This window comes from Cryptomeria japonica, chromosome 5 (assembly GCF_030272615.1).
Source record: "Cryptomeria japonica chromosome 5, Sugi_1.0, whole genome shotgun sequence".
In the NCBI taxonomy this organism is placed as follows: Eukaryota; Viridiplantae; Streptophyta; class Pinopsida; order Cupressales; family Cupressaceae; genus Cryptomeria; species Cryptomeria japonica.
The window spans coordinates 495,910,171-495,929,737 of NC_081409.1; the positions used below are offsets into that span (position 1 = coordinate 495,910,171).

Below are 19,567 nucleotides of genomic sequence, written 5' to 3' on the forward strand. Positions count from 1 at the left end.
GTGGCCTCCCTGATGGTATGTCACTGAAAACCTTGCTATGTTTGGTTCTCAATATCTGAATGACAGGATGATATTCAACTTTTTGAGCATCCTGCTGTATGGGCATGATCATACACTCTGCTGCCCACTCAATCTGATCATGGCGTACAAGCCTCTCCATCCGCCCGAGTGTAATCATTCTGAAATTGCTGTCCTTAATCGCTTTCAACACGTGTTTTCTCATCAATGGTGAAAGACATCTCCATCTCCTGCAAGTCAAGTGTAAACTTGCCTAGTTCATGCAACCACTTCATATCAAGGACCAAATCTGTGTCTCCCATCTGAACCACATAGAAATCAGTCTTGAATTCATAATTGTTTACACGTAATGGGAGTTGTGTAATCATCCTATTACACTTTAAAGTGTAACCATCTGCCATCCTCACACGAATGTCCTCAAACTCCTCTGTTTGGATTCCTCTCATCTCCACCAACCTGGCATGAATAAAGTTATGTGTGGCTCCGGTATCCAGCAGTGTAATAACTTTCTGACCAGCAAGTACTCCTCTCATTCTAAATGACCCTTCCTGCTGAATACTCGTGAGAAGTGCCTCCTTAAGGTGCTCATCACCTTCTGCATCCATTTTGTCAAGTCTCGGAGGACCCTGTGTGTCATCTTCAGCCTCTAAATTCTCATAACCAGCAGGCTGACCTTCATGATCAGATTTAGAATCTTCATAATATGCCCACATTACTCTGTTTGCCCTGGCCTTAGGCCTCAAAGGACAGTCATGGTTGGCATCATATGGACCTTTGCAATAAAAACAGAGTTTCTTTTGCCTTAAATTGTTAAGTGTCTCCCGATCTAAGGGAGGGGCTTCTAGCTTTGGCTTGTAATCATTTCTAATGTCTGATTTTTCTTTCCCTTTGCTGAAATTCCTATTATCTTTGAAAGATGTTGACCCTTTTGTCCCAAATTTATTTTGAGTGGCTGTCACATCCATACTCCGTGCCTTTTTAATGGCGAGTAGAAGTGTTGGGGGATCAAATGCCTTTACCCAGCCTCTCAAAGGCTCCATGAGTCCCTCTATAAACAAAACTACTAATCACTGATTTGACATGTTATTTACCATGCATGACAGCTTCAAAAACTCTGAAACATACACCTCCAAGTTCCCTATTTGTTTCAGCTATGCTAACTCCCGGAAGTATGACTCAGGGTCTTTCTTATCAAACCTTTCTACTAACAAATCAGCGAACTCCTGGTAAGTGGTAATCTCATCATGTTGGAGAGTGATGAGTCCATTATGCCACCACTCATGTGCAGTACCGTCCAAGTGTAAGGTTGCAAACTTAATTGCATCCCTAACTTAATTGCATCCCTTTCAATCATGGATCTCAGTGTGAAGTATGTATCCAGTTTATGGATCCAAGATCTAGCTGTAACTGCACCGCTGCCATCATAATAAGGTAGAGTGAGCTTGCTTGTGGCAAACTCGAGATCTCTATGTTGGAAACGAGGCCTCCTCTCTTGCTTGTTTCTCTCAACCTCCCGTTTTTGCCTCATGAACTGATCAAAATTCAGATTTTGCCTCACATCAGGTGGAAGAAGACTCCACTCATCATGTACTGTCATAACATTATCAACAAAGACAAGCTCTGCCTCAGCTCTGGCAACATCCTCAGGTTCTTCTGCCAAGAAATTAGGCCTTGAAGGCCTGTCAACTGTGCGTGTAGCTGCCCTGTGAGGTCTAGGAATATTGGCTACACTCCTATTGTCCTCTGGTTCTTGATTGTTTTGGTTTGGAGGATTCATACGCTCCATCATGGTGCTGAGTGCCTGTAAAGCTTGAGCAACCTGTTGTTGCCCCATAGCCATAGTCCTAAAAAATTCTCTCGTCTCCTCATCCTCAGCTCTGTGACCTCTGGTTGGGCTTCCTGTATGCCTTTCACCCATGGTATCTGACTGCTTGTTAAGACTCTGTTCTCCTTCACGAAAAGCTCTGATGCGTGTGTAATACCTGTGTGAACCCGTTTCCTGCGACTGCATGTAATTGCTAAACCCTTAGGATGGCAGGATTTAGCTCTGATACCACTGTAAGAACCTCAAAAGGCCCTCAACTGAGACAACTAAGGTTTTGCTGAACCTGTTGCGTTTCAAGTGTGTTCTTTGCAAATAATGACAGCAAATAGAATTTTGACAATCTTAAGCACAAAAAGCAACTAATGGTATTTGCTGGAAATCAATTTATATTCAACAACACTGATCAAACCCTCATTACATCCGTTCATCATTTATTTAGTACTCAAATAAAAATAACAAGCTAGAGAAGAACTGATAAATATCAGTATATTCTGTTAAAACCCTTATTTTCCTATTGCTGGTTATGCACAGATTTTATGACAGCAAGCTGCAATTTATTTTAAACTGACCCGAAATACTCGCCTGTTAACCCGATGGAAAGACATTGGCAAGGCGTCCCTTTTGGCATTTGTTTCGGAATTTTTGGACTCCTTCTCAGCAAAAATCGTACCCTTTCAAGGAAGAAAGGTACGGCAGATCAGCAAGCTGTACATGCACAAAACCCCCATCTGTCACACACTTATTCCTGCCTCTGTTCTGACTCTGTGGCTGCAATCAATCTTTTGCATAAAAATTAATAAACCCCTTTCCAATCTGTCCAATCTTGGTTTTTGGATAAAACCAACTAAAAGAGCAAGATCAACTGATATTTCACAACCTCTGATGCTGTTGCACAAGAATCCCACGTTTTCCTGTACCGATACCTCTGATCACTGCAGAAGAATCTTCTGCTGAAACCCTAGGCCAAAACTCCTCTCAAAGCTCCAAAGCAAATTATCCAAAACTTAGCATAATGAAAGAAAACCTAAAATCTTCTTTAATCATCTCCATTTAGGGTTGGCACGATTCCCAAGAAAGGTGCGATTTGGCCTTTAATAATGTTTTAACTTTTATTATTTATTTTTGACTATTGAAGTGTCAAAAAATAAATTATTTTCCATTTAATATAAAACTAGCCCCATCTGATGAGAAATAGACCCTCACTTAAGTTATAACTTAAAGTGACTTTTAAAACATTAAAACATTAAAGTTCGCCATTTAATATTTAATTAAAAATAATTAAATATTAATCTCTCTTTAAGTATTCATCAGAAATGCCTGCTGTCTGAACTGGAGACTGCCAAACTATAATCTGTCCTTGCCCAACCTACTGGCTATAAATAGCAGGACTGCTAAAAATAGAAAGTATCTCAAACGGAGTCCTGGAGACCTCAAACGAAAACTAGACCTGGAGTGCTCGCTCTGAAGATGGTGAATCAAACTTTGGAGGACCCTCTACCCAACCTCATCAGCCTATGAGGGTCAGTGATAGGCTAATCTACTCAGCTGACAGATGTCAGAAGGGGACATCACAGTCTACTTTCATAATGCATCATATCAGCTATGTAATCATTGCATGAATCAGAAAGGAAGACAAAAGAACAAATCAGAGGTGCATCGTTTTATCTAATGTGTTTGTTTCATGTGCAGATACAGGTGTCTTTTCATGCATAACATGTGGGGTCAAATGGGCTCCCACAAGGGTTGAGCCCAGCGTGCTACAAAATACTGAGAAATGAACAAAAGAGGACAGCTCAAGCATAGTTTTTAACAGTCGTAAAGCATTTTAGGAAGGCAGTGATCAGTCTCAGAATCAAGAAAAGTAGATCATAGTAGAGCCTAATACATTCATCACAAAACAATGATACTAGTCATAGTTATCTTCATAAGGAAAAGTCTAGCAGCATTCACAAGAGCCATCCAAAGAAGGAGAAAAGGAGCTACTCAACAATCATAGTTTTGCAGCATTCAAAAGCAATCTTCCAGCTCTTCAATGTCAGACTTAGAGAGATAAGAAAAGACACCATACAGTCATAAACCAAGGCACATGGGCATTCACCAAACATTTATCAAATAAGAACAGTGAGGTTCAAAATCAAGTTCAAAATCAAGAAGGTTCATTAACAGTCCCAACTATGCCTAGAAAGCATTCAGATTAGTACAAAAGCACAATCAGTTCTAGAGCAGCATTCAAAAGATAAAAGTGCAGTCTTCTTGACCATGTCAGTGAAAGCATTCATGAGGACAATCCACAGTGTCTTAACAGTGACAAAGGCTTGTATGGGACATGATGAAGAAAGGAAACAGTAGTCACACTGACAAAGGGAGCTTTTCAAGGCCAGCAGCATGGTGGATATAGACTGACAAGCTGACATACAGTGTAGATCAAATGATAGCGAAAGCTTGTGACACAGTCTTACCAAAGATGTGGTGGAAGTAATTATAGGCATTGATCCTTATTTGAGCTTCAAACAGTCACAGTGCAGTGAACATCATAAATTCACAGTTATAAAAGTTCAAGAATAGATTGTTATCAAATCCGAGGTTTTCATATTATAATTATTCTCAGAGCGAACTTTTGTAGTAGCCCTGTCTAGCAAAGTCATGAGCAGATCAACACCATGGCAGCTACAAGTAAAGTGTCAAGGCCTTGTCATACATATAGAAGCAATCAACATCAATCATGATGGGGTTTCAGCTGTGCATAAGACAATGACCTCTTTGAGGAACATTTACGTGGGCCTTTCACCATGTGGAAGAAGTATATTCCAATCCAAGTGAAAGATGATAAGAACTTATCTAACATGAAGAACATGGTGTTACATTACTATCACCACGGAAGGAGTAGTCCATAGTCTAAACTGAAGTTCAAATCTGGGTTCTAATGGCAACGAAAATGCATGAAAATGTTAAGATTTTTTAATTTTTAGAGCTCAAAACAAAACATACCAGATGCAGCCTGTAGGTGCACAAAAATCTTGTTTAGAGAAGCCCGCATGGCGGCTTGAATGTTTCAATCAACAATGCCATTCGAACCTTAAAAAATCATTCAAGAGGTTTGCAAAATGCACCATGGTGGCGCCCAGCACACAAGAGGATCAGAAAATACGCCCTTCACCAATGGCAAAGTCTGCAAATATTTCGAAGAAAGCTCATTCGAATCCTCATAATCACCAAATTTGCAGATCAAATTCTCTCAAGATCCTGTGGCGATAAAAGGAATGGCATTTTTTTTGCAAACAAATGCTCCAAATCCCGGCCAATTCTTCCAAAAGGTCTCCATTCGAGCCCTCGAATTGTGCAGAATGCACCATGGCGGTGCAAGAGATTATCGAATGCAACGTGGAAAGAATGAGAGGCTTTAGGGTTTCTTCCCTATCTCATCGTTTGAACCTTAGGCGTTTTTTGCCTTGTTTTTTAATTTTTTATCTCTCCTAGATAATACCCACGAATATAAGATATGCTTTGCTTTGCATTTGTAAATAATATTTTATTAAGTGATTTCATCATTTATCACTTAATAAACATTAATTAATGTTTATTAAGTGATAAATGATGAAATCACTTAATAAAATATTATTTTAGGTTGAAAATATTGCATAGGGTTAAAATAAATGAAATAATAAAATTATTTAATAAAGTGATTAATAGAATGTCACTTTAATAAATAACTTTCTTATTTTTATTTATCAAAATCATGACTTAAAATGTAAAAATGATAAAGGTATTTATTAAAGTGGTATTTTATAAATCACTTTATTAAATCTTTTTCTTTTTTTATTTATTGAGAAGTCAAAGAGATATTTTTGCATTTATGAGGGATTGCAGACCTGTCTAGAGATATTTTGGGGTCATTTATTTGGCAATTAAGAGATTTTATGGCAGGTGATAGGGTGGCTTGACTTTTTCTCAAGATCTTCCCCTTTCAGACTTGTTTTAGGCCCTAAAAAGTGGGTTTTTGGTGTTTGCTCGCCCAAGAGGAGGTGAGATATTTTATTCATTGGCTGCTTTTTGTAAAGCATATATATCTCCAAGTTTCATTATTGGAGGGGGTTCTTACTTGTTCATCTTTTGGCAACCTGTAACTTGGAGAGTTCTTTCTGCAGAAGTGGATAATTTTGTAACACATTTTCAGAAGTAAAACAAATTGGTGATACCTTTTGGCAGTGATAATAGCTTGTGCCTTCTCATTTTTCTGTTACTGTGTGTCTTTAGTGTTATACAGTTCCTTGTGGTGAGATTTTCCCCTTAAAATTGTATTTCATGTTGATGCCTTATATAGGAATACATATATTTTTGCAAGTCATAAGCTGTGTTTCAGTAATTATCAGTCTTAGGTTGTAAAAAAATGAGTTTTTTTGTCTTAGGACTGTGATTATCAAGCCTTTTTATGAATTTTTGATGCAGAGATTATGAGCTATTGAGTTGTGTAGGAGAGCTTTATTATTACTGTTATATTGTGTGTTATTTGCTATGTATTCTCAAGATGTCATTTGGTGTATCACCTGTTAGATTGTAGTTTTCAGTTTATGTTTTTCCTTCTTACTCTTTTCTCAACAAAAATCATTAAGTTTAGGTGATAACCAATTAGAAAGAACCAGCTTGCTCTGGAGGTCCACTTTAGTTTCAGGTCACCCACAACCTTGAAGTGTTCCCCATGTTTCAATAGGTTACTGAAGTTCACAGCTTTGGTGAGGGTGCAAGCTTTATTGATAACAAGAGGCTTCTTGGGTTTCTTGATTTTACCCACACATACATTTTCATGGATGTTTTGGATAATCATCTCTGCCACAACATCCCAAAGTTCAATGTCTCATGTTACCCCATGTTTTGCATGTATTTTGATTGCAAATTATCTTAATGGAGACCCTCGACAAATTCTTCTAATAAGTTGGAAGGGCAATTAAAATGCTCATTCCTGATAGAACTAGTTGTCTCACACCCCTGTCCCATCTCTATACTCGGAGCCTCAAATTCAACCCCCATAGGCACTTGTTTATCATCTGTCTCATGCTTTCATAATTCCTAGTGACATCGTAAGAAATGAAACATACAGTTAAAATCTTAAAGCTTACACCATACGTGTCCTTATGCACGGGCTCAAGGCACAAGGATTTTCTTTTTGTTTTACCTTCAAGTCACATGAATTGTAGAGTAGAGTATGCACAAAAATAAGAATCCTTATTCTTTAATCTTTATCAAACAAGGATTTCACTTTTTTTAATTTTTTATTTAGGTTGCACAAAACGTAGAAGCAAAGGATACTCAAAAGATAGAAATCCTATTTGACTAGTATTAATCAACTATTATGTAAATTTGCAAATAAACATTAAAAAATAATCTAATAAATAAATTTAAAAACCTGAAATACTACAGTTATAAATGTTAAGTTAATATTTAAACTGCTAAATGTTGTTTTAAGGGTTCTCTAACTGCTGTTTTTTAGTAAAAACAACAATTCACCAACCCTAAAAAAACGTTTTTTAGTCATATAATTTTATAAACATTTATTATATGTCTAGATTGAAAAAACAAAAAAACTATCACAATATTATTGATTTCAAATTATTAGGTTTAGCTATTTAGGAATGAACATTTAAATTAAAAAATCAAAATGCAAATCACTAAAGAATTTAAAAATCAAATATGAAGGGCAATGGCTTATCTTGAAGGCTTGATTAATATGTTGAAACTTGAATGGTTGATTGACAAAGATTTGTCACTTCCTCTTCCTCTTATTGTTGTTCACACCCTTGCTTGTAGTTGCTCTTGTAGCCTTGCTCAATGCTTTCAAGCTTTGATAGTGATTTGGAGTGAGGGGTGTGAGGTTTGTTTCTTTTTTGAGTGCTTAGGGTGTGGGTGGTGTTAGTGATCTGAGTTGTGAACCCCAAATCCTTTAATTAGGATAATTTCCCAAGTGCTAGGGGTGCCAAACTTGGGAAGAATATCACAAAACCTATTTTTAGTCTGGGAAAGTTAAGACTAATTATTGAGGTAGGCAAGTCCTCCTTCACTTCTGGCTCTGCAAGACCATGGGGGGTTTTCCATAAGGTGTTGGGCTGATTGATAACACAGTAACTAAATAGTTGCATTATTGCAAACTATACTCTTTAGTAAGCTATGCCAATATGGATATCAAATTTTTGCAACTCTTTTAACACTCAGCTGAGGCATTTTGTCAAACAGTTTGCTTATAGATTATTTGCTAATGGTTAGAAAACAGTTTCAGATTTGCAAACTTTGGATGATATTTGAAACTTAATGGAAATTCTCAGCAACCATAAGCTTTCAATAGTAGCCAAAATATGAAAAAACTGATCTGATTGCAATTGTCATCATATTCTGCCACTAAAAAAATCAGAGATTTCAAATAACCGCTATCATAATTGCACCAAATTACAAATATGAAACACAGAATTTTCTGACCTTGTCCCTGTTTTGCCATACTTGACAATAATATTTCACTCCTGGGAATGAACAGTACCTATGCACATGCAAGCGACTGAGGAATTCAGACCATAACCTACTTGCCTAAGTTAGATTCAACTGCCATAAGGATGCGCCAGGCTTGTCATTAACTCAGGATATCAACCAAACTCCAGATGACTAGTGTAAATATATCATTCTCCACTTAACACCCCGAGGAAGATTTCTTCTGTAACAATCTGAAGTTCATTACTGTAGAGAGAATGAGTATATGGTCCCCATGTCAAAACTGCTTACCCAGAACGGATCAATAATCATTCCAACAGTTATAGCAAGGTCAGTGACCCCTGTAGATGCCTCCAATCTGCACTTCCGTGCTGGCTCTCTGATCAGCAGTACAAAACCTTTGAAAAGTCCCTCAAAAAAGAATGACCTGCCTGGGTATATTATCACGTCTTATATTGTGATCACAAATTATCTTTATATCTAATTAAGCTCCCAGCAAGTAAATAATTCCTTTGCACACCAATATAAAGGCTCTTTCTATCCATGATTTGATCAGGGATAAACTTTAAGCTATTCTTACCTGCTACGTTTTATACTAGGAAGAAAATATGGACTGAAATGACCTCCTTAAGAGGATTGAACTGTGTTATAAATGATCACGTCTGCTTTGAATGAGAGCTTCCAAGCAGCACCCAATAGCTAAAATCATTTCCTTCTTATATTGCTGCGCTAAGTTGTCTTTTTCCTCTCATATTAAAATATATTCACCCAGCTTAAAATACTGACGAGTCTTAAGAAATTTGAACTCCTCCAAACCCAATGCAGCTTCTTGTTTTTTTGTCTTTTACTGATTTGTTTTTCTTAATCACAAATTTCCTTTGTTGATTCAAACTAGAAATGATATTTTATTTTCCTCTATTTAAATCAGGATCCAGCAAAGGAGAAATAAGCTCACACACAGGCAGCTCAAAAAAATAAACTCTGTTTTATTTCCCAAAACCTCTGAAATCTTCAAAATGCAAAATTGCAAATATCTTATGCTTTGAAAGCACACATTGAGACTGCACAAATCCCACAGCATCAACCAGTGTGGATCTCTCACCACTGTGGCTGAGCTTCTTCAGATTGGTTTCTGTCCTCCAGTAGAATGAAACAATCTTCAAACCCCAAGGGTTTCTAGAGAAAATATCATAATCTTCAACATATGCAAATGAGCTACAAAAGTGCTTTTAAATAAGCTCCTTGAGTCCAATGCCCTAATTAGGGTTTGCACCTTTTTAATTTGAATTTAAATAAACCTTATGTTTCCTTGGGTTTCAATATTAAGTTACTTCATAAAATCACTCATCAAAGTCACTTTATTAAATTAAATAATGTAAAGTTAAATAGTTAATTTAACTTTTAACTTTAATGCTTAAATGCTATTTAAAATAATATCCTTCAACACGCTCAGTCACTAAGAAATTATCAATTTATGCAGTCATCAACTATCCAGAAATATCAGTATTACCAATTGACCTAATTGATGACCCAATTGACTATTATTATAAATAGTAAGTATAGACAAGTTGTCTGAAATCACTTTAGAAAGTGCTATTCATCTCCATCAATCCATTTGAACACATTGGCGACATCGAAATACTCCTTTGATCATGCTGACACCAACCAAGAAAGCCAACACCAACTACACTACAAGTGAACTTGAAAATGGGGACATTACAACTCTTTACATAGTGTGTCTTAATATTGGTGTCACAATATACCTATGTGCTAGTTTGACAAACAAGGCCACACACTTTTAACAATAGAGAACCTATGTAACCCGGGGACTCGTCCCCGGGCTAAAATCCCCTGTCCCCGTACCGGGGACATTTCGAGGACTTGGGGTCGGCTAGGGGACGTCCCCCCACCGTCCCTAAAATTGCAAAATTTGTGGGAAACGTCCCGGAAACTTAGGGACAGCAGTGATTCTCAAAGGTGACGTCCCCCCGTCCCCAATATGGTTTGGGGACGTCCCCCCGTCCCCTAACCGTCCTAGGGATGGCCAGCTGTCCCCTTTTTCCCAGCACATTTTAAAAAAAAGACTCAAATGCTCAAAAAAAACATTTTTTAATTTTATTATAGGTTTGTAAAACTGGATTTTCACTAATATGACGGGTAAAAATGTCTGAATTACTTCCAAAAGCACTTAGAAATAATGAGCAGCAGCTTGGTAATAAATTTCACAAACACTTAGAACTCAGTAGTGCATCAAAAAGTGGTTGCAGATCTGCAATATTGGACTTTTCACAACTATGAAAAGTAAACAGGTCTGAATCATAGCCAAAAGCACTCAGAACTATGAATAACAGCTCGGTATAGAATTTCACAAAACACCCAAAATTTTGTAGTGCATAAAGAAGTGGTTGTAGGTCATAATAGAAATGGAAGACTATCAAAATATCCTCCAACCAAAAAGAAACAATGAACTACATACAAACAAGTGTTGGCATATGGACAATGTTTTTTCAATTATGAATGCATATTGAGCATTGACAATGAATTTTGAATTATGAATGCATACTGAGTATTGACAATGAATTTTGAACACAAATGTGGTATGTTAAGGTTCTATAATGTACATATACCTGCTTTATCCGTGTTTTCATATGAATATAATTTATATATATATGCTTTATCTATTTTTCATATGAACATTTAAAATTTCCCTATATTTTATATAGCCGTTCCCTATGCTATCCCCCGGCCGTCCCCAAAATTGGTAAAAAAATTTGCCGTCCCGGAAACTCGTCCCGCCATCCCCTACCGTCCCCGTCCCAGAAACTCGGGGTAACATAGTAGAGAACTCATCAAGCACACAGTTGAATGAAATGGATATATCTACTCCTTACAACTAGTTTACCTTTTGCACCTGAAAGTTATAAAAACTACTTGACCATCACTAAAAGAAAAGATTTTGGTGAATCATTTAGGTGTTGGGGTGGCTGCGCAAGCAAATCACGTTCTGCACATACATTTAATGAAATAACTAAATTCGTACAATACAAGGAGAGTCTACTTAGTAATCTATTGAAAACCCTATATATTTCCTTCATTACCATGAATAGACACTATGAAAAATCTTTGTAGAGATTTTACAATCTCCTTTTTGACAAATTGATCACGCTTAAAAATACACAATACCAATGGAGACACTCAAAAAAGGTTGATTCTACACTTTAAATTCTTTCTTCTTGAGATTACAACATGTCATTTACATATTCAGGATGAAACTAGTTCATCAATTTACAAATTTTAGATGACTTTCCTTTCTTTGGGATAAAACTGTAATGGCCCCCTTTGCCTTATTTTTGCTAGCTCCCTAAAATATTTTTGGGGGTTTGTTTGATCAAACCTTTCAATAAGTCTCCTCTTGAAGGACTCATAGGTTCTTATGTTTATATGATCTTGTGTGATCAGCCCATGATGCCACCAATTGTGGGCAACCCCATCTAAGTGCAATATGGCAAATGTTATGGCATCTTTTTCTGTCATGGGACTAAGGGTTAAATAGGTTTCCAATTTTTGGGTCAATGCATGTGCTGTAGTTTTCCCCGTCCCATCAAAATTTGGAATGCTCAATTTCCCTATCTTGTTTTGGATATCCCGGTTTGGGCGGTGGTCCCTTTCCCTTTGGGAAGTCTTCATTTTAGCCTCACAATAGGCTGGGAAGGGGATGCTCCTTTTGATTTCTGGTTCAAGCCTAGCATATTCCATGGCAAGTGTTTCTACATTTGGGTTATTAATCTCTTCATATCCTCTTGAGAATAGTTCTATGGTACTGTCTGCTTGATCTCCCAAGGCTTTTGTCCATTTCATTTAAGTTTACCAGATGCTGTTAAAGAAAAGCTCTTCTGCTATCAATTCTTCAGGCCCAGAAGGATACCATAGTTTCCCAAAGTCCTACATTAACTGCACTAGGACACTAACAGGTCGTGACAAATGCTATGTATTTTCATATCTTTCCTATTTTTGTCACTAGAGTTTACCAAACTTCCTATATTTCTGTCCTTCTTCAATGATTTTTTAAAAATTTTGAGCTGGTGAAGTTCAGGGTTTAAATGCTAGCTCACATATATTAGGAATTGCATGGTGCAAAGCATGGCTGAAGGAGGGTATATGCACTGGTCACTGCAGGCAGCCAATCCTGATGACCTGGGTGGGGATCAGACCTTATCACATGAGGAATCTTCTCAGCCTTGCAGATATTAAATTCAATAGCTTCACCCAAGCATATCTAGCAAGGTGGTTTGCTCTGGCTGATTTGGCATTGGGCTTGATTTTTTATTTGAGAAAATTTGATGTTATGATTTAAAAAATGTGACCACAAATCGCAAATTAGATTATGCCATCAGAAGGTTACCAATGGTTTTGTGACAACATTTATAATTGTACCTGTAATAATGTGCCAAGCATCTCTATAAGGTTCCACCACGACATTCAGGTCTTGAGGCTGGCTAGACAATCTAACATCTTGAATGTATTGAATGTTATCTAATGTTGAGCCTCCTGCTTTGCGTGTTTAAAAGTTTATTAGAATGCCTTCAGCTCATATGCTGTCTGGGATTTATTAACGACAATCTTGTTTCCCACCATGAATTGGCTATTCAAAAAATCCTGCAGAATGCTTTAACCATTAATCTCATATAATTAAGTCCACTACATGTCATTTTCACAATGAAGGTACTCCCAAGTGTTGTGATTTTATGCCTCGTGTCCTGTGATTTCAGTCACACATGGCTCAAATAATTCTTACACTATTCATCATTTAGTCAGTTGGCTTGTTTTGATTAATCTAGGAGTATATTGACATGCCTATCAGAGACAAAAGTTCTAAATTTCCCACTTAGATTGCTGTGCTTTGTTACGGCTCCAAGCATATATATTTTTGTTTATAGTTATACCAATGCTTTCCAGTACAATCCTTAAGCATGCAAATATTCTGGTAACGATTCTAATTGTCCTGAAACATTAGGTATTTAGCTGGATACATCTTTATATACTATCATCTTAATTCATTAAAATTCCAATTTCACTTTTGGAAGAATGCTATTGTATTTTCTTTACTTTGGATAAACTTGTTTTTGATACAACAGTAATTTCTGGTTTACAATTGGTTGCAATCTTCAAGGCCTAGAAATATTTGTTCCAAATGTGAGTTCAATGATACTGATGCTTGGAATTGTGTGGTCTCTGCTACAGATTAAGCAAATCTCATGTCCTTGTTATTGGAATCACAGGTGTGGTTGCAGAGGTATGCTAACATTTTGATTTAGTTAAGGCAGGATTTAAATTGTGACAGCAGTCACAAACTATTATTTTATTAATATGGAATTTCACAGTATTTGAATTTCAAGTTCTGTTGTTATAGTTCCTGTACATTGTTTCTCTTTGTTCTTGTTTTTAGTATTTTACCTTTGAATGAAATTGTTTCTATGCACAGAGTCAATGAATGGTCAGTTCATATTATGTTCAGTAGATGAAATTATGTCTTTGGGAGATTATATCTGGAATGCTGCAAACTAATTAAGATGGGGAATGGGTGATAAGATGTATGAGAATATTTCTCAGAAAGAGGCCATCTGCTGGTTGTGATTATGTTTTCTGATACTTACCTCAATTTTTAATGGCTTAGTTTTTAATTCAATTTCATGTTTTTGATAGTTCTCATTTTTTATTCCATTTGATGCATTTGATGGTCGTCTTCAGTTTCCAATGCCATTTCATGTGGGTGATTTGTAAGTAGTTAAGATGAGAAGGCAGAACTTCAAAAATTATGTGAAATTAAGACAGGAATGACACAAAAATAATAGATGTGGAGCATTGATTAAGGGTGTCCAAACCTTTTCAAACAACTTTATAATATTACATCATGTATCAGCTTCAGTCCTGAGACAGAGGGTGATATATGAGAACACTGACAGCTTTAGAATGATAACAGTTAGAGAGATTAGTCATGTTTCTAAACATACTTTTAGGTTTTCCATTCTTTTACATTAAAATCGTAATAGAAGTTCTCTAATTAGAGTGTGCATAGCCAAAAACTGGTAACAGTAATATTCATTGAAGGAAGGGGAGTAAAACAAAATCCATCTCCGTACCTCTTGAAAGCAAAAATGAACAAGACAGCTTCCATAAGCAGTAGACATCAAATCTATTATTACACAACAGACATAACCACATACCAACTAGAGAGACATAGCATGTTGCTGGGTATCATCTCATCCTTATTCTCTTGAAATACAGGAATCTAGAGCTTTGCAGTGTGGTGATACCAGCATTTCACCCATACACAAATGATCCTATTAAAAGGTAGAAGCTGCAAACATTCTATTTGCATAAGAGATAACATCATCATCTTCGTTTCTAGTTGCATGGGTTCACATCTTCTCCACCATCATTACAAGCTTCAACTCACAATCAGCATGATTGACACATTCATGGTCGCCCTTTGTAAAAGTGATGTTATCCTTAGTGATTTATTCAGATGTCAGATCATACTCCAACTTCAAAGGGCTGGCTCTTGAGTTGCAGTGAAAACTCTCTTGTGGTGGAGGCATAGATTATAATGCACAAAAGATGGGTCATTTAACCTTTGCATTTACAACCTATTGAGCTTTTCGGAGTGTATGTGCTTAACAATTGTGCCCGCAACCTAAAGTATTGAATGGCTGGCTCAAATCTTGGATAGCAATTCTCTGAGGACTTAACACCTTAGTGCCAGAGAGTTTCAATCAGGCATTCGTAATGATAAAATTAAACATATAAGCTTTACAAATACTAAAAATTTAACATTTTATATCAAAACCGAAATCTTTAAATTTTAAATCCATGTTTCAAAAATTGCAAATTTTACTTATACTAGAAGTTCTACTTGATTACTTGCATGTGTATCAAGAAAATAGATCTCCCGGTTTTTATTTATGGATCTCTATCTCAGACATGATCTTCAGCCTCGACTATGAACTTTTCTCCATAGCCTCTATGGTGGCATAGATACCTCCAATTACCTTCTCATTAGCCTTGAAGCTCTCTAGAAATTGAAAACATGGATTTAGGATGTACACAAGAGCATGAGGAGGTGTATGAAGTTGATTTTTTCAAAGTTGTTCTAAATGGGCACATATTTGTTCTCCACACTGGCATAGAAATGTCTAATATGCCTGAAATTGTTAACGAGGAGAAAATAAAATTTATAAACACTAGAAAAAGACAACTAAAAAACTTTTTAAGACTTACATCGACAATCTCCTTTGTAGGAGTCCAAAATGGGCCTTATCCAATACCAAATCCACCACACTGATCTCACAGTTGTTTTTTAGTAGGAAGACTTGCTCAACTGCTTTCTAAACATTCAATTGAAAGGAAATTTTGTGGTTGCAAACCAAGTGACACTAGATCAGATATCTCCTTATCTTGGAACTCTTTTGTAACATACTGAAAACGAAATAAAGCATTTAAAACATCAACTTTGCAGCTTTAAAACAGAAGGAAAGAAACACTATTTAAAAAAAAAAAAAATCAAATAATTGAAATGAAACTAGATCTTAACTGAAACTTGCATTACAATGATCCATACTATAAGCAAAAACCGTTGAGTTGATGTATATGCATTCTGTATATTTTATTCTATCATCAATTATATTAGAGAGGATGATTTATTCTTCCTTTATACCTATCGGTGGTGCCCCTTTACTAAGGGTCACCACTCTTCCAAGTTGGCCCCCCCACTAATTATATTATTAATAATAATATAATTATTATATTATAATATAATTTATACTATCACAATAATATAATTATTATATTATTGTTTAGTCCTTAATGTAAGGTTGGTAAAACTCACAGATAACACAGTGTTTCCCACACGTACCAATTATTCATGTATCAGCATATTCATATGTCACAGCATAAGTCAGAATGATAAACAACTAGACCAGAAGAGTTATATCTTTATTGATTTATCCAGAATATCCATACATAATCTCCCTGCCGAGGTTCCGACCAAACAATATATAGACCCGACGGTTGGTCAAGTTGCCAACCGTCACCAGCTCCCAACTACTCGACAGGAACCTCTCGGCGACAAACATAATAAAAAACACAACATAACACACTTATAACTATTATTCTTACTACATACGTTGACCCCCCAAAAAACGTAGTCGTCTTCCAGACGACTAAGACAAGAAAAGCTGAAATATATAAAACAAAACTAGGACCGAGAAGAGGGAGGAGGCGTCCCTGTAGTGGTCGTAGGAGAAGGTTGCTGTCTGGCATGAAGTTTCAAGTTCTTTTCTGCCAGCAACTGCCGTTCCCGTGCTTTCTTTACCATGTGAGCAGCTTCCAGTAGCTTTTTATCTTTTTGTTCTAGCTGTGAGGTGAGTTCTGCCACTTGGGCCGCCAGTGCCTGTGCCTCCTTCTCCTGCATGCTGCAACGGGCCTCATAGGTGGTCATCTTCATTTCCATCTCCTTCCTTAGGTTCTTTTCCACTGTAGCCAACTGTGCCTGCTTCTCGCCTTCCTTCTCCAGTGTTGTTATGTACATCTGCTGAGCTTCTTGCTCCACCTGGTGTTGCCGCATCTGTAAGTACACATCTTGGAAGACCCTCTCCATACTGCAGAAGGTAGTGTCCAAGGTGCCCGTGCCTCCTACCAGGTGCCCGTGGGTCCAATTCTGAATCATCTCTGGCGTACTATGATCCAGCCACCCTTGCTGCTCGAGGTGGCGTGTGAACTCCTCCGTACACCCCGTAGTCATGAAGTGACACAGCTGTGTAGCGTCGGCTGAATTGCCGGCCTCCATTTGTCCAGTAAGCTGTGCCATGCTACATGCAACATTGGAGAGCCCCTGTAGCTCTCCCAAAAAATGTCGGAGTGAGCCTGCTGGATCATTCGGATTTGGTGGGGTGATGTGGAGTCCTGCAAGTGCTCCCTCCGGTCCACTGCTCTGCTTGTCACTCCCTAGGTTCTGATGCTCTCGCTCAACGGGTTTCCCTCCGTCCAGGTTTGAGATAGTAATACCTCTGTCTGGAGTCATGCGCGCCCCAATGGCCATGTTATGCGGTGCAAGGGAGGGGGGAAGGTGTAGGGCGAGTGCGAACTGCCCTAGCCATCCATCCAACGAAGCGTCTATATCTTCGTCCATGAGAGTATCCAATGCTGCCACTGCCTCCAAGTCACCCTCAGTCATCTGTATATTCCCTGTCTCCTTCCCTGCTGGAGCCGTACTAGTACTTGCTGGGGTCGTACCAGTATCTGCTGGAATCGTACCAGTATCTGATGCACACATACCGGTTCTTGCTGGTACCGTACCGGTTCCTGCTGGTATCGTACCGATGTCTGCCGTACCCAAGTCTGCTATACCAGTGTTTGTCGTACCAATTACTGTCGTACTCTCTGTAGGTTTTGCTGTAAGTATGACCAAGCTGATCTGTGGTAGTGATACTCGTCGCTGTGCTGGTGGTTCCCCTTCGTTGATTTTTTGGAACAACACCCCTATTGGTCGTACATCTCCCATGGGGCTGGCCACTGCAAGCGCTTCCTGTGGTACCAAGTGTGCCGAGGATAGTTTCGAAGGTGTGAACTTTACCCTCGTGCTTTTCCATTGGGCCCGTAACCCTCCCTGTTGTTCCTCCTCTTCCTCTTCCTGCTGCTGCGACTCTGTTTCCCCTTCCTCCTCTACAGCTATGTGTCCTGCTAGATGGAACCCCTCATCACCACTTTCCTGGTCTTCAGTCATTTCCACCTCCTCCGACGAATCTTCTGCACTGCTAACATCTTCGACCTCGATGGATGTGTGTAGTTTCCTTCTCTTTTTGGTCGGCTGCGTGGTGTCGCCTAGTGTGTCTAGATGGATATAGTAGTACATAGTGGGTTTATTCGGTTCCACCCGTCCGCGTGGTTCAAATGTTCCCCATATTTCTGGTGGTACCTGCAGGCGTACGACATCCAGGAACAAGCTGATAGCATGATGGCACATATAGAACATCTTGTGTTCTAGTCTCAGGAAATCATGGATTCGTTCTGCCAGGAGTTGCCCCCAATTGTACACCTTTCCGCATTTAATCCCATTCATTAATCCTATCATCCATATAGCTATGTCGGATGCCCGACTGGCTCCGATAAGCCGACTTTTGACCAGGTCCATTAACATCCTCCATTCTCCTGGTGCGATAAACACACGCTTCATTCTTCTGCTATCGCCCCAAGCACTTTTCCACTGTTCCTCCGTGAGATCGTCTCTGCGCACCAAATCCATCAACCATTTATTTTTTTCCTTGGTGAGTTTTTTGGTTGGTTTGGCCGCAGATGCCCCTTTCTCGGGTATACCAAATACCCTTCTGAAATCCTCTGGTTTAAATGAAACTCGCACTGTGCACCCTTGGAACTGAATGACTGAAGCTCGTTCCTGTGGGTTGTATCCCGACACCATGGTTCGCAGAATTGGCTCGAACTCCTTAATGTTGAATGTGGGCATTTGGATGGCGTGGTCGACCTGTGCCCTCCTGAGAGAATCCTTTGTCACATGGTCTAGAGGGGTTTCTTCCCACCAGTTACGACATTCGCTGCCAGTCATACTCTCAAATGCTACATTCGCCGCCATGATTCCCTCTGAATCCTTCTGTACCTTTGGCCCGTTCCTGGTTTTTTTGCTGCTGGTTGGCTCTGTGGCAGTCATGGCTGCACTGCAACTGCCTTGTTCTATTCTTCTTCCCTTGCCCCATCCTTGGTCATTATTATAACTGTCGGAAAGAGTGTCTCTCCAATTTGTACAACCCATTGTACACCCCACAGTTTCCTTGCCGTATGGCTTCCCTAATGTGTTTTGCCAGACGACCCACTTGCTTCTTATATCTGTCTGCTGCCTGCTTGAACGGACTGTTGCATATTGGTCTTCGTACGGTACTTGTTTTCCTGTTCGTACAATTTCCTTCTCCTTAGTTGATCGTACAGTATGTGCTGGGCTCCGTACAGAATATGGTGTCGAGGTAGCCTGCCGTATGGAATACTCTGGCGACCTTGGTGCCTACCGTACGGACCAAGTACGACCACCGTACGCCGTACACCTTCCTTCCACCTGCTCCCCTTATACCGTACGTTGTACGGTCTATTCCACAGGTGGCTTCTTCTTGCTGCGTTCGTACGTGTAGACCGTACGTCATACGGTAGAGACCTTACTCTGCTTCTTGTGCGCCGTACGGGTTAGGCAAT

The 19,567-nt window shown here is 38.6% G+C and overlaps 1 protein-coding gene and 1 pseudogene across 1 annotated transcript; one reads left to right on the top strand and one right to left on the bottom strand.

The window, feature by feature from the left end:
* Window positions 1-19,567, top strand: part of LOC131064893 (SUMO-activating enzyme subunit 1B-1-like) — a 55,877-nt pseudogene that overhangs the window by 22,303 nt on the left and 14,007 nt on the right.
* On the bottom strand, window positions 8,245-19,136 carry LOC131064892 (uncharacterized). The gene is made up of 2 exons (XM_057999220.2): window positions 15,236-19,136; window positions 8,245-15,066 (listed from the first exon to the last, which is right to left on the bottom strand). The coding sequence occupies exon 1, from the start codon at window positions 19,134-19,136 to the stop codon at window positions 16,569-16,571; it is 2,568 nt and encodes an 855-aa protein (XP_057855203.2). The 3' UTR covers window positions 8,245-15,066; window positions 15,236-16,568.